The sequence below is a fragment of the Scyliorhinus torazame genome, chromosome 7, assembly GCF_047496885.1.
Source record: "Scyliorhinus torazame isolate Kashiwa2021f chromosome 7, sScyTor2.1, whole genome shotgun sequence".
In the NCBI taxonomy this organism is placed as follows: Eukaryota; Metazoa; Chordata; class Chondrichthyes; order Carcharhiniformes; family Scyliorhinidae; genus Scyliorhinus; species Scyliorhinus torazame.
The window spans coordinates 165,004,939-165,018,647 of record NC_092713.1 but is presented as its reverse complement, the minus strand read 5'-3'; the positions used below and the strand labels follow the sequence as shown (position 1 = coordinate 165,018,647).

Genomic DNA, 13,709 nt, shown 5'->3' with positions numbered 1-13,709 from the left:
GACTGGCATGGCCAGGGAGCTGGCAGCATTTATGGCGCAGGTGGGGGCGGTGGACCCATGGAGGTTCCTGCACCCGGGAGAGAAGGAATTTTCATACTTCTCACAAGCACACAAGGTATACACCCGTATCGACTTCTTTGCAGTGGGGAAATCGGTGCTTCCAGGGATCACGGGAACGGAGTACTCCGCGATCGTTATCTCTGACCACGCTCCACACTATATGGATGTGAGGTTGGAGACAGGCCGGGCCCAGCGCCCCACGTGGAGGTTGGACACGGACTGCCTGGCCGACAAGGCTTTCTGTCAGAAAACATCGCAGGCCATAGGCGACTACGTTAGTAACAACCAAAACGGGGAGGTCTCACCCGCCACGTTCTGGGAGGCACTGAAGGCCGTGATTAGAGGAGAGATCATAGCCTACAAGGCAAGCAGAGATAGGGAAGAGAGGGTGGCCAGGCAACAACTTGTGGACTCCATCCTGGAAGTCGACAGAAAATACTCAGAGGCCCCGACCGTAGGGCTGCTGGCGGAGAGGAAAAAGCTGCAAATGGACTTTAACCTGCTATCCACTAAGAAAGCAGTGTACCAACTCCGCCAGACACGGGGGACCTTCTACGAACACAGAGACAAGGCTGGCCGCCTATTGGCTCACCAGCTGAGAAAGCAGGCAGCCACAATCGCGCAGGTAAAGGATAGCAGAGGCAGACTGGTAACAGAACCAAAGGAGGTCAATCAGGCATTTGAGACCTTCTACTGTACACCTCCGAGCCCCCCAACAGGGAAGCGGGGATGAAACTGTTCCTAGACGGACTGGAACTACCAGTTGTGAGGGAAGACAGACGGGCGGAGCTGGAAGCACCAATAGATCTGGGAGAAATCATGGAGAGCATCAGCTCCATGCAGGCGGGGAAGGCACCGGGACCCGATGGGTTCCCGGCGGACTTCTACAAAAAATTTGCACCAGTCCTGGCCCCACACCTAAGGGACATGTTCGCGGACCCACTGGCATGGGGCACCCTACCCCCAACGCTAGCGCAGGCCACAATTTCACTGATACCCAAAAAAGATAAAGACCTGACGGAATGCGGATCATACAGACCCATTTCACTGCTGGACGTGGATGCGAAAATACGCGCAAAGGTCCTGGCCAAAAGGCTGGAGGGCTGTGTACCAGAGGTGGTCGCAGAGGACCAAACCGGCTTTGTCAAGGGTAGGCAGTTCACAGCGAACATCAGGCGGCTGCTGAAGGTAATAATGAGCCCCTCTGGGGAGAGAACACCAGAGGTGATCATCTCCCTGGACGCAGAAAAGGCCTTCGAAAGAGTCGAATGGAAATACCTCCTCGAGGTACTGGAACGGTTTGGGCTAGGGGCGGGGTTCACCGCCTGGGTGAGGCTCTTGTCCAACGCTCCCAAAGCGAGCGGCGAACTAACACCACCAGTCTAGATACTTCCAGCTGCAGAGAGGAACAAGACAGGGCTGCTCCCTGTCCCCACTCTTGTTCGCGCTAGCGATCGAACGCCTGGCGATAGCCCTGCAGGACGCGAAAAGCTGGAAGGGAATCCGGAGAGGAGACAGAGAGCACAGAGTCTCACTCTATGCAGATGACCTGCTCCTCTATGTCTTGAAGCCACAGGAGGGACTGAAGGCAATACTGCAAATGCTGAAAGAGTTTGGAACCTTCTCGGGCTACAAACTTAACCTGGGCAAAAGCGAGGCATTCCCAGTGAACCCAAACGGGGGAGGGAGGGAGCTGGAGGGGCTCCCGTTCAAAACAGCCCAGAACAGATTCCGCTACCTGGGGATCCAGATAGCCAGAGACTGGACACAGATCCACAAGTGAAACCTGACCAGCCTGGTGGAGGAAGTAAGAAGAGACCTTCAATGGTGGGGCTCACTCCCACTCTCCCTGGTGGGGAGAGTGCAGACGATCAAGATGAACGTACTGCCAAGGTTCCTCTTCCTGTTTAGATCCATCCCGATCTTCATCCCCAAGGCTTTTTTCCAAAATGTAGACAGTCTAATCATGGCGTTTGTGTGGGGGCCCCTCCAGCTCTCCAGCCCCAAGCTTGCTGGGTGGGGGAGAATGGGGAAGGGGGAGGAACCATAGACCGATCCAGAGGGCAATGAAAGGCAAGTAGGGTCAGTTAAACGAAGGACAAACTAAACCTCTGTATAATAAAGGAAAGTAGCGCAGGCGAGAAAAATGTGATGTGTATATATACAACTGTTTATAAATATGAGAAATGCCAATAAAAATATTTTTTTTTAAGTATATATTCATTGGATAATCAGAAAAAACTGACTGCCATTACACTAGAGACAGAAAAAGTATAGACAAGTGTAGGGAAATACCAGGGGGCACTCTGTTAGCTACTCATGGTATAGACATAAAAAACTCTGAACCAATCAAGCCACATCCGTCTCAACTAAAACCACAGAGACTGGCCCAGTTAGAGACTGAAATACAATGCATGTTGGACATGTTGCAGAAACAAGTGAAAACACTGTGGTCCACAGAAGGCCAAGTAGGGTTTGAGAGATTGAAGGTCATGTTAGTGGAGGAACTGTGTTGGCCACAGCAGACCATTTAAAGTGGCCACAGATACCAGTCATCTGCGGGTAGGGGCAGTACTATTACAAGACGATGATGCAGGAATAGAAAGGTCAGTGGACTATTTTCCGGAAAAACTTAAATCCGTGCCGGAGAAAGTATTCCACCATTGAAAAGGAAGCCTTAGCCTTGCTGCTAGCCCTGCAACACTTTGGAGTCTATGTCCAACATGACAATAAACAAAACTTGGTTTACACAGACCATGATCCATTTGCATTTCTAGAGAAGTTTAAAACCTGGAATGCAAGGTTATTCCGTTGGAGCTTATTATGATTACAGTTCAATATTAAAATTATACATATTCCTGGAAAGGATAACGTGATTGTGGGTGCTTTGTCACACTTTTAAAGACTGATTAGTTACCAATGTAGAGACTGGAGAAGAAAACTAGTATACTGGGGATGGATACGAGTTTGTGATTTATGTCTTGAATACCTCATAATAAAATGCCCGTGCTCTGAAGTGTCATTCTTTAGGGGGGAGGTATATGAGGGTCCTTCCTGTTTGTTACTGTTTATTCCCTTATTTTCCCCTTTTATTTTGCTGTTACATTTTCAATCCATGGATGTTTGACCTGTGACTTTAAGGCAAAGCAGCCTGTAAGCAGGCTGTGCCTTTAATTCAAACAGAAGGATCCAGAAGTCTGTGCTGATTTAAATTGGCGATTGAATACAGAGCGGCACCAATGACAGAGGTTGGCTAGCATCGGTGATGACTTGGTTTAATCGATTTGGTTGGTGGTAAATGAATTGGTCCAAAAGGATGTGTTCTGTCCAGTAATATGCGGTGATTAGATCTGATCCCACTGGAATGTTTCAGAGCTTCAAGGGTTGGGTTTGGATTTCAATTTGACTCCTGGCTGCTCTGAGGAAGGACTGCTGCCTTCTCCCATCTCTGTTTTTTTCTCTAATAATTCTGTGTTTCTGAACTGGCAGGGAGCTTGGAGGAGAAGCATTACAGGCTGTGCAAGCAGGAAAGAACTGACCACCTCTCTCTGCGCCGAAAAGGCTGATGTGAACAGACCAACTCTCTTTCCAGGAAACGAAGAGGCCTGGAAATAAACCACGAACTGAAAGCAAAGTTTGGTGTAAAGCAAAGGGGCCTCTCCAGGAAACGCTGTGAATAATAAATTTCCAATCTACAAAGAAGCTGGTTTACCAGCTGTAAACCAGAGGCTTTGCACCACACTGCAAGCCCAACTGACGATATTGAATTGGTTGTCAGCACCTTTTTAGCACACTGCTGATTACTTAACAAGTGTTGCCTAATCGTGGAATCACATTTAATGTTGGACACTGCGTTTTGGGCTATGCAAGTATGGGCTGATTGGATGCAGCAAGAACATGTATACACATTGAGCCAGTTTCAGCTAAACAAAACGAGTGACAGCCATTCACTGATTCATTCCTCAGGGAAATGCCTTGATCAATCAGTCAAACTGCCTAGTTTAAATTTCAAACAATCATACCTGGTCGCCCGAACTGTTCACTCCAGGTGACATGGTGGCAGGTTTTGCCACTGTTTATAAATACTCTGCCACCTCCCATGTGATTTTCTGCACTTCAGCTGCTGCCTGTTTGACACATTACCCCAAAGACCCCTCTAATAGCACATTACAAATATTTAGCAACATTGAGAATCATCATGACACATGGACAGAAGAAAACAATTCCCTGTGGTCCTTCCACGTTATGTTACAGGGTTCCTTAGAAAATAAGGATGCCAGGGTAAAGGGAAAATTAACCTCTGCCATTCAGTCTGTTTTTAATCAGGTTACAAGTTTGCTCAGTCACAAACTCTGCTCTGGACATAAATCCATTCCTACTGAACATTACTACAGTATGTAGGAGACCATTCAGCCCCTTGAGCCTGTTCCTTCAATCAGGAAGGCCATTGGTGGTTGGCACGGCCGCCTCACAGTGCCTCGGGTGACCGTCCGTGTGAAGTTTGCACATTCCCCCCGTGTCTGTGTGGGTTTCCTCCAGGTGCTCCAGTTTCCTCCCACAGTCCAAAGATGTGCGGGTTAGGTGGGATTATAGGAAGAGGGCGGGGGAGTGGGCCTAGGTAGGGAGCTCTTTCAGAGGGTGGTGCAGACCTGATGGGTCGAATGGCCTCCTTCTGCACTGTAGTGATTCTATGGATCCTTCTAACTCCATTTATCCCATATCCCTCAATAACCCGCAGCCATAGAAATCTACTTTTGAAGTTTTAGTTGACCCTTCACAATCCATGGCGAGAGTGAGGGTGTTCCAGATTTCCTTTACTCTTTTATGTGAAGAGGTAGCATGGATTCCATTCCTGAACTGCTTGGCTCCAAATCTGAGGTCAATCTTCTTTATTCTTGATTCTCCCATTAAACAAAAAACAATTAGATCACCGTCTCAATTTTCAATATGCAAGAGAAAACAACCTCGCATTGTAATATATCTCTTTGAGCTTCGATGTTATTCATGGGAACCTGTGCAGTGACGATACCAAGGTATATATATCCTTCCTGAGGGGGGAAGTGGCCAAAACAAAATGAGGTACGTCAGGTTGGGGGGATGGGGGCGGGGGGTTGCAAATCAGTAAAATAAATTCCTCCCCTTTCGGAACCACAGGATATCCCTAAGGTGATTTAGTTTTTTAATTTCTTGATAATCTTTATTGTCACATTGTCACAAGTAGGCTTACATTAACACTGCAATGAAGTTACTGTGAAAAGCCCCTAGTCGCCACACTACGGCACCTGTTCGGGTACAAAGAGGGAGAATTCAGAATGTCCAAATTACCTAATAGCACATCTTTCGGGACTTGTGGGAGGAAACCGGAGCACCAGGAGGAAACCCACGCAGACAGGGGGAGAACGTGCAGACTCCGCACAGACAGCAACCCAAGCCGGGAATCAAACCTGGGGCCCTGATGCTGTGAAGCCATAGTGCTAACCACTATGCTACCCTGCTGCCTGGTCAATGGAATTCCTTCTGTAGTTGTAGTAAAGGGACCTGCCAATTGCACACACAGAAAGATCCACACAAGGCAACGGCCCAGAAAATCTGCTTTGGGATATTAGCTGAGGCGTAAATATTGGCCACAACTTTAGGGAGAACTCCCAAGTTTGTCTTCAAAATAATGGCCAAGGGATCGGAGATGGTGATGTGGTTTAATGTCTTATCTGAAAGATGGCATACCTCGCTAAGTGCAGCACTCCCTCCATACCATACTGGGAGCGTCGGCCTAGATTGATGTTCTCAAGTCTCGGGGGTGAGATGTGAAACCAAAACATTCTGACTCAGAGGCACCAGCGCATTGGTCAGAGGAAAACAAATGTGCTAAAATGTGAAAATTGGAATCAGTTGCTATTATAGTATATGTAGTATTTTAAATGTACACTTTGAGAAGCATAAGAGTTTTTGATGAAATCAAGGATTTCAGATATTTCCACAAAATATTGTTGCAGTGGATGACACAAGTTCACAGTAGAAAGCTTCTTTGACTGAATACCCAGAAGTCAGTGCCATGGACAATATGAAAAAAAGTGACATGCTGTCGAAGGTTTTCGTCTTCAACTCATCAGGACAGATGCAAGAATACCAAATTTCAAAGGAAGCACAATCTGCCTGTATGAAAAAAGGCTACTGATTAGTTGGCAAGTCAAAAGAACAAAGAACAAAGAACAAAGAAATGTACAGCACAGGAACAGGCCCTTCGGCCCTCCAAGCCCGTGCCGACCATACTGCCCGACTAAACTACAATCTTCTACACTTCCTGGGTCCGTATCCTTCTATTCCCATCCTATTCATATATTTGTCAAGATGCCCCTTAAATGTCCCTATCGTCCCTGCTTCCACTACCTCCTCTGGTAGTGAGTTCCAGGCACCCACTACCCTCTGCGTAAAAAACTTGCCTCGTACATCTACTCTAAACCTTGCCCCTCTCACCTTAAACCTATGCCCCCTAGTAATTGACCCCTCTACCCTGGGGAAAAGCCTCTGACTATCCACTCTGTCTATGCCCCTCATAATTTTGTATACCTCTATCAGGTCGCCCCTCAACCTCCTTTGTTCCAGTGAGAACAAACCGAGTTTATTCAATCGCTCCTCATAGCTTATGCCCTCCATACCAGGCAACATTCTGGTAAATCTCTTCTGCACCCTCTCTAAAGCCTCCACATCCTTCTGGTAGTGTGGCGACCAGAATTGAACACTATACTCCAAGTGTGGCCTAACTACGGTTCTATACAGCTGCAACATGACTTGCCAATTCTTATACTCAATGCCCCGGCCAATGAAGGCAAGCATGCCGTATGCCTTCTTGACTACCTTCTCCACCTGTGTTGCCCCTTTCAATGACCTGTGGACCTGTACCCCGAGATCTCTTTGACTTTCAATACTCTTGAGGGTTCTACCATTCACTGTATATTCCCTACCTGCATTAGCCCTTCCAAAATGCATTACCTCACATTTGTCCGGATTAAACTCCATCTGCCATCTCTCCGCCCAAGTCTCCAGACAATCTAAATCCTGCTGTATCCTCCGACAGTCCTCATCGCTATCCGCAATTCCACCAACCGACTCTGATTGGTAGAGGGTTTCCATGTAGAAAGCGCCAAGAAACTAATATTCCCTGGGCTTTTAATTCAAATGAAGTCACAATTCCTGGACATGTTCCTTTTGCCTGCAGAGGACAGGACTTTGTGTATAAATCTATGCAGCTTCGAGCAAGTACAAGTGAGCCACATTGCAAATCTGATTGATAATCTTAACTTGGTCGTTAGTAATTAATCTCCAGGCCTCCCATTTGAAATCAGGGGAAAGGTTATCGCTGGGTATTTCTAAACAGTGAGGCACGCAATTTTCAACTCCTGGCTCTCTGGTACTCACCCATGGGTGATCCTTGTTCGTTCACCTCAGTCTCATTGACATCCCTTTTACTGCTTCGACTTTCAGAGCTTTCACTATCCTCAGAGAATTGCAGAATTGACACGGAGCCTGTTGACTCCACTGCGTTAATGTGGGATTCTGTAAAACAAAAGTAGCATGAATCTTATCCTAAAAAAAAAAAATATTAATCTTATCCTGGAGTCTTATAGAGCAAATGATATTGTTTTGTAAAAGTCCTTCCTGGTTATTTCCTTTGTTCCCATTTAAAAAAATTTATTTTATTGTTTTGGTCCATGAATCAATAATTGACATGTGCCTTTAAGTAGAAGACTCAAAGTTTAAAACAGCCTAACCGATTGCAGAATACTGTATTCTCAGCCTCTTCGGCACCAAGTAGATGGGAGGAATTGGTTTTGGAGGGAATCAGTTTGATTGGTTCACTGGCAACCAATGGGTTGGTCAGGGAAAGTATTCTGCCTGACAACAGTCAATGATTCGTTCCTGCTGGGTGATGTTTCTGAGAGAACCTTCCAGAAATTATCCCTTCCAGACGACAACTGTTTCTCTCTGCTGCCTGCTTGGCTGTAGGTAGAAGCTGAATATTTTTTATGGGTATCAAAACCAGCAACTTGGTGCTCTTTAGGGGCTGAATAAAGAACTGCGGCCATGGTCTCTGTTCCTGAGACTAAGTGTTGCCGCCGGAGCGGGATTGGTGGAGTTCCATGACAGCAAATCTGGCGCCGCACCTGGACCGATTCAGCTACTGTTAAGAGGCTATCACCGGCGCCATGTGGAACACAATCAATTCCAATTAGAAACGGTATTGGATTCGCTGGGTTTGGCATTGACACTCAGGAGGCTGACACGCTGCAGCTGCAGATACAAACTTCACTCCCCACACACACCATCCCAGCCAACAAGATGGCAGCAAGACATGCGGCACCGAGATTTACCGACCTGGAACAGGATATCTTGCTGGATGTAGTGGAGGAGAAGCGGGTGACCCTCGACCCCGGGTGGGAAGGAGGCTGCCAGCTGCCGTTCGCCGGGCCAGGTGTCAGAGGCTATCAGTGCCGTGGGCAACACCGTCCAGAATGGCCAGCAGTGCTGGAAGAAACTGCACAACCTCTTCAGGGCAGCCAGGGCAACACTGTACCCCTGGCACAAACCCCCATCTCACACACACGTAGCCCCTCCCCACCCCCCGTCCACCCAGAGGGAGGCTGAACCCCCACCCTGCACCACATGCCAGCACCCATACCGGCCACTATGGCTGGGTGCCCTGGCCACTGACGCCTTCATCTGCCCACCATCTAGGCTACATGTGTCGTAGTGTCGAACACTGTACATTTTCTGTTTCCCTCCCTACGCATGAGAAGGCCGTGCACAACCGCCGTGAGCAGGAGAAAACTGGAGGTGGACCGACAGACCTGCGACCCCTCACATCGGCAGAATGGAGGGAACTGGACATGGTCGGAGGGCCCGAGGAAAGGGCAGTCGTCGGGGCGGAGGTCGACATTGGGCGAGGGTGTGGAGACCCTGCTGAGTTGCGGTTTCCCATGCACGTAAGTCCCTCCCCACCACCACCCCCACCCCACATTCCCTCCCCACCACTACCACCCCAACACCCGCTCCCCACACAACCCCCTCCCCCCCTAGGCCGGGATGCAATCATGCGTCATGTCTTGTGCCTTGCAGGAGCCGCTGGTGATGGTACGGGGCCTTGTGGTGTCCCCGCCCCCAACCCAGCCACAACCAGAACCCCTGGTGACGACCAGCGACGGTGACGACATCGACACGGATGGGAGCCATCGACCCGCATCCCGGGACACCCTGGAGCTCAAGTCCGGGGATGACACTGACATCCCATCACAGCTGTCTCCAACACCTTCCATCATCCCAGAGACACTCACCTCGGTTGGGCACTTCAGTGAAAAGGCTCTTGGGACACTCTCTGGTACACACCACACACATGCTGCAGTACAGCAGATAGAGGTAGGAACTCCCGAGGGGGCGGAGAGTCGGAGGGTCAGCCGACCCCAGGGTCTACCTGCCATCCAGAAGGGAAAGGACAGTCCCATCGATTGTGGAGATGCAGTCGCAGAGCCAAGGACCACATGAGGGGTTGTCGGCGAGCATCCAGCATGGGTGGAGACCTAGATGGAGGCCTTGGAGGCGATGATTTCAGCCATGGGTCAACATATAGAACATAGAACAGTACAGCACAGAACAGGCCGTTCGGCCCTCGATGTTGTGCTGAGCATTGTCCAAAACCAAGATCAAGCTATCCCATTCCCTGTCATTCTGGTGTGCTCCATGTGCCTATCCAATAACCGCTTGAAAGTTCCTAAAGTGTCCGAAACCACTATCACAGCAGGAAGTCCATTCCACACCCTAACCACTCTCTGAGTAAAGAACCTACCTCGGACATCCCTCCTATATCTCCCACCCTGAATCTTATAGTTAGGCCCCCTTGTAACAGCTACATCCACCTGAGGAAATAGTCTCTGAATGTCCACTCTATCTAACCCCCTCATTATCTTATAAACCTCTATTAAGTCGCCTCTCATCCTCCTCCGCTCCAAAGAGAAAAGCCCTGGCTCCCTCAACCTTTCCTCATAAGACCTATCCTGCAAACCAGGCAGCATCCTGGTAAATCTCCTTTGCACCCTTTCCAATGCTTCCACATCCTTCCTATAATGAGGTGACCAGAACTGCACACAGTACTCCAAATGTGGTCTCACCAGGGTCATGTATAGTTGCAGCATAACCCCCGCGGCTCTTAAACTCAAGCCCCCTGTTACTAAACGCTAACACACTATAAGCCTTCTTCATGGCTTTATCCACTTGAGTGGCAACCTTCAGAGATCTGTGGACATGAACCCCAAGATCTCTCTGTTCCTCCACATTCCTCAGAACCCTGCCGTTGACCCTGTAATCCGCATTCAAATTTGTCCGACCAAAATGAATCACCTCGCACTTATCAGGGTTAAACTCCATCTGCCATTTTTTGGCCCAGCTCTGCATCCTATCAATGTCTCTTTGCAGCCTACAACAGCCCTCCACCTCATCCACTACTCCACCAATCTTGGTGTCATCAGCAAATGTACGTGACCACCCTTCAGCCCCCTCCTCCAAGTCATTGATAAAAATCACAAATAGCAGAGGACCCAGCACTGATCCCTGTGGTACACTGCTGGTAACTGGTCGCCAGTCTGAAAATTTTCCATCCACCACCACCCTCTGTCTTCTATGTGATAGCCAGTTACTTGTCCAATTGGCCAAATTTCCCTCTATCCCGCACCTCCTTACTTTCTTCATGAGACGACCATGGGGAACCTTATCAAACGCCTTACGAAAATCCATGTATACAACATCAACTGCTCTACCTTCATCTACACACTTAGTTACCTCCTCAAAGAATTCAATCAAATTTGTGAGGCAAGACCTACCCTTCACGAATCCATGTTGACTATCCCGGATTAAGCTGCATCTTTCCAAATGGTCATAAATCCTATCCTTCAGGACCTTTTCCATTATCTTCCTGACCACCGAAGTAAGACTAACTGGCCTATCATTACCAGGGTCATTCCTATTCCCTTTCTTGAACAGAGGAACAACATTCGCCTCTCTCCAGTCCTCTGGCACTATCCCCGTGGACAGCGAGGACTCAAAGATCAAAGCCACAGGCTCTGCAATCTCATCCCTTGCCTCCCAAAGAATCCTTGGGTATATCCCATCTGGCCCAGGGGACTTGCCGACCTTCAGGTTTTTCAAAATTGTTAATACATCCTTCCTCAGAACATCTACTTCCTCCAGCCTACCCGCCTTAATCACACTCTCATCCTCAATAACATGGCCCCTCTCCCTTGTGAACACTGAAGAAAAGTATTCATTTAACACCTCTCCTATTTCTTCTGACTCCATGCACAAGTTCCCACTACTGTCCTTGACCGGCCCTACCCTGGTCATTCTTTTATTTCTCACATAAGAGTAAAAGGCCTTGTGGTTTTCCTTGATCTGACCCACCAAGGACTTCTCATGCCCCCTCTTAGCTCTCCTAAGCCATTTTTCCGCTCATTCCTTGCTACCTTGTAACCCTCAAGCAACCCTACTGAACCTTGTTTTCTCATCCTTACATTCTCTTCCTTTTTCCTCTTGACAAGACAGTCAACCTCTTTCGTGAACCATGGTTCCCTCACACAGCCATTTCCTCCCTGCCTGACAGGGACATGCCTATCAAGGACACGCAGTGTTTGTTCCTTGAACAAGCTCCACTTTTCATTTGTGCCCTTCCCTGACAGTTTCTATTTCCATCTTATGCTCCCTAATTCTTGCCTAATCGCATCATAATTACCCCTCCCCCAATTATAAACCTTGCCCTGCCATATGGCCCTATCCCTCTCCATTGCAATAGTGAAAGACACCGATTTGTGGTCACTATCTCCAAAGTGCTCTCCCACAAACAAATCTAACACTTGGCCCGGTTCATTACCCAGTACCAAAACATGTCCAAGGCTTCGGGCAATCTGAGCAGGCGGTGGCCGAGACCCAGGACAGGACTGCCCTATCACTTGGACATCACGGCGACGTTGCAGAGCATGGCCCTGTCACAGCGGGATGTGGCTGAGGGCGTCAATGGCATTGCCCAGGCACTGGCCGATGTGGCACAGGCACAGAGGGAGGTGGCTCAGTCCCAGAGGGAGATGGTACAGTCACTGGCTGATATGGCACAGTCACAGCATGCTGTGGTGCAGTCCCAGATTAAGGTAGTCCACTCCCGTACTCCATGGCATGCAGACCCTAGTTGAGACGAGAGAGGGTCTACAGGACCAACAGCGCCAGGTGTCGGGGGAGCCTCAGGGCAAGCCTCTGCTCGCACCCCCGTCCCATGGAGTCGCCTGGGTGCCATCGGCCCAAGGGTGGAGGAGGTGATGGGGCCCGTGCCGGTGACTACGCATGGGAGGTGCTGAAACACCACAGCGCCTCGGACTACAATCTCTTCCTGTTCCTGGCGCATCTTGTGGGCAGCTGCCAGTGGGCAAAACAGTGGGCACCACGCAGGTCCTCGCATCCAGGCCTGGTCGCCCAGGAGACGCCCACCAAAAGGGACCCAGATTGCACGACGGAATCACAGCAGGCCGCTTCCACTCCTGATGTACTGCCTGGGTTCCACCTAGATGTAGCGTTAGGGTTAGGGTAAGGCCAGAAAAGTAGACACCAGATCAGTTAGCAAGGGGACAGGCACAGTATAACGTTAGGGGCGAGGACACAAACCTGTATATATGTTTTCACATTAAACACCTGAGCACAATGTTACAACCTGCCTCGGTGCTCTGTCAAATGGGTGTAAGGGATGGGGTGGTCAAAGCCGGCCGCAGGGGGGGGGGGGGGTCACGCGTGTGTGGGGGGGGGGGGGGGGGCTGTCATCATTCTCCATCCCATGGGCCAGACCTGCTGTTACTGCCAACTCAGGGGCCCCACCTCATAGTGAGGCATGTAGGTATAACAGTGGGGGCTGCAGGAGGGACTGGTGGAGGTCGGATGCGGTGTCTGTATCCCTGGACAATCCCCCCTCCCCCCACCAGGCAGTGAACCTGGAGGCGATTAGTGCATCCCATCCGCATTGGCCCAGGGCACACGTTGTGCGAACTCCCGGGTATGGCCGGGCCCCATGTCCTGCCCATCCTCACCCTATCCTGCATCCTCCTTGTTGGATGAGGACTGGTGTTCATCCTCCTCTTCCAGCACATCACCCCTCTGCTGTGAGATTGTGTGGAGGATGCAGCCCTCCCAGCGTTATACTGGAGGACCCCTCCAGAGCGGTCCAGGCACCTGAACCGCATCTTCAGTATGCCGAAGGACTGCGCGATCACGCCCTAATAGGATTGTAGCGGGTTTTAGCGTCGGTCTGTGGCCACGGGATAGGCATCATCAGCCACAACAGCAGCAGACAACCCGTCGCCCAGGAGCCAGGAACCGTCAAGTGTCGAAGAGACCAGGAACCGTCAAGTGTACCAGGTTGAAGCCGTCGTGCACACTGCCCAGATATTGGGCTTATGGTAACACACCAGCTGCACGCTCATCGAATGGAACCCCTATTGGTATCTTCAGGTACTCATAGGACGACATACATTCCATTGATCACCCCCCCTGGACCCGGGCATCTCGGCAATGGTGGCGAACCCCGCTGCCGGGCATCCTGGTGGGCTCAGTCCACATTGAAATGGATG

At 49.8% G+C, this 13,709-nt stretch overlaps 1 protein-coding gene across 2 annotated transcripts in view; it reads right to left on the bottom strand.

Annotated features, from left to right (window-relative positions):
- Positions 1-13,709, bottom strand: part of LOC140426674 (regulator of G-protein signaling protein-like) — a 186,779-nt gene that overhangs the window by 96,847 nt on the left and 76,223 nt on the right. For both annotated transcript variants that reach the window (XM_072511757.1, XM_072511758.1), the window contains one exon: positions 7,477-7,614. In XM_072511757.1, coding sequence (XP_072367858.1) covers positions 7,477-7,614 — 138 coding nt within the window. The remainder of the gene's footprint in view (positions 1-7,476; positions 7,615-13,709) is intronic.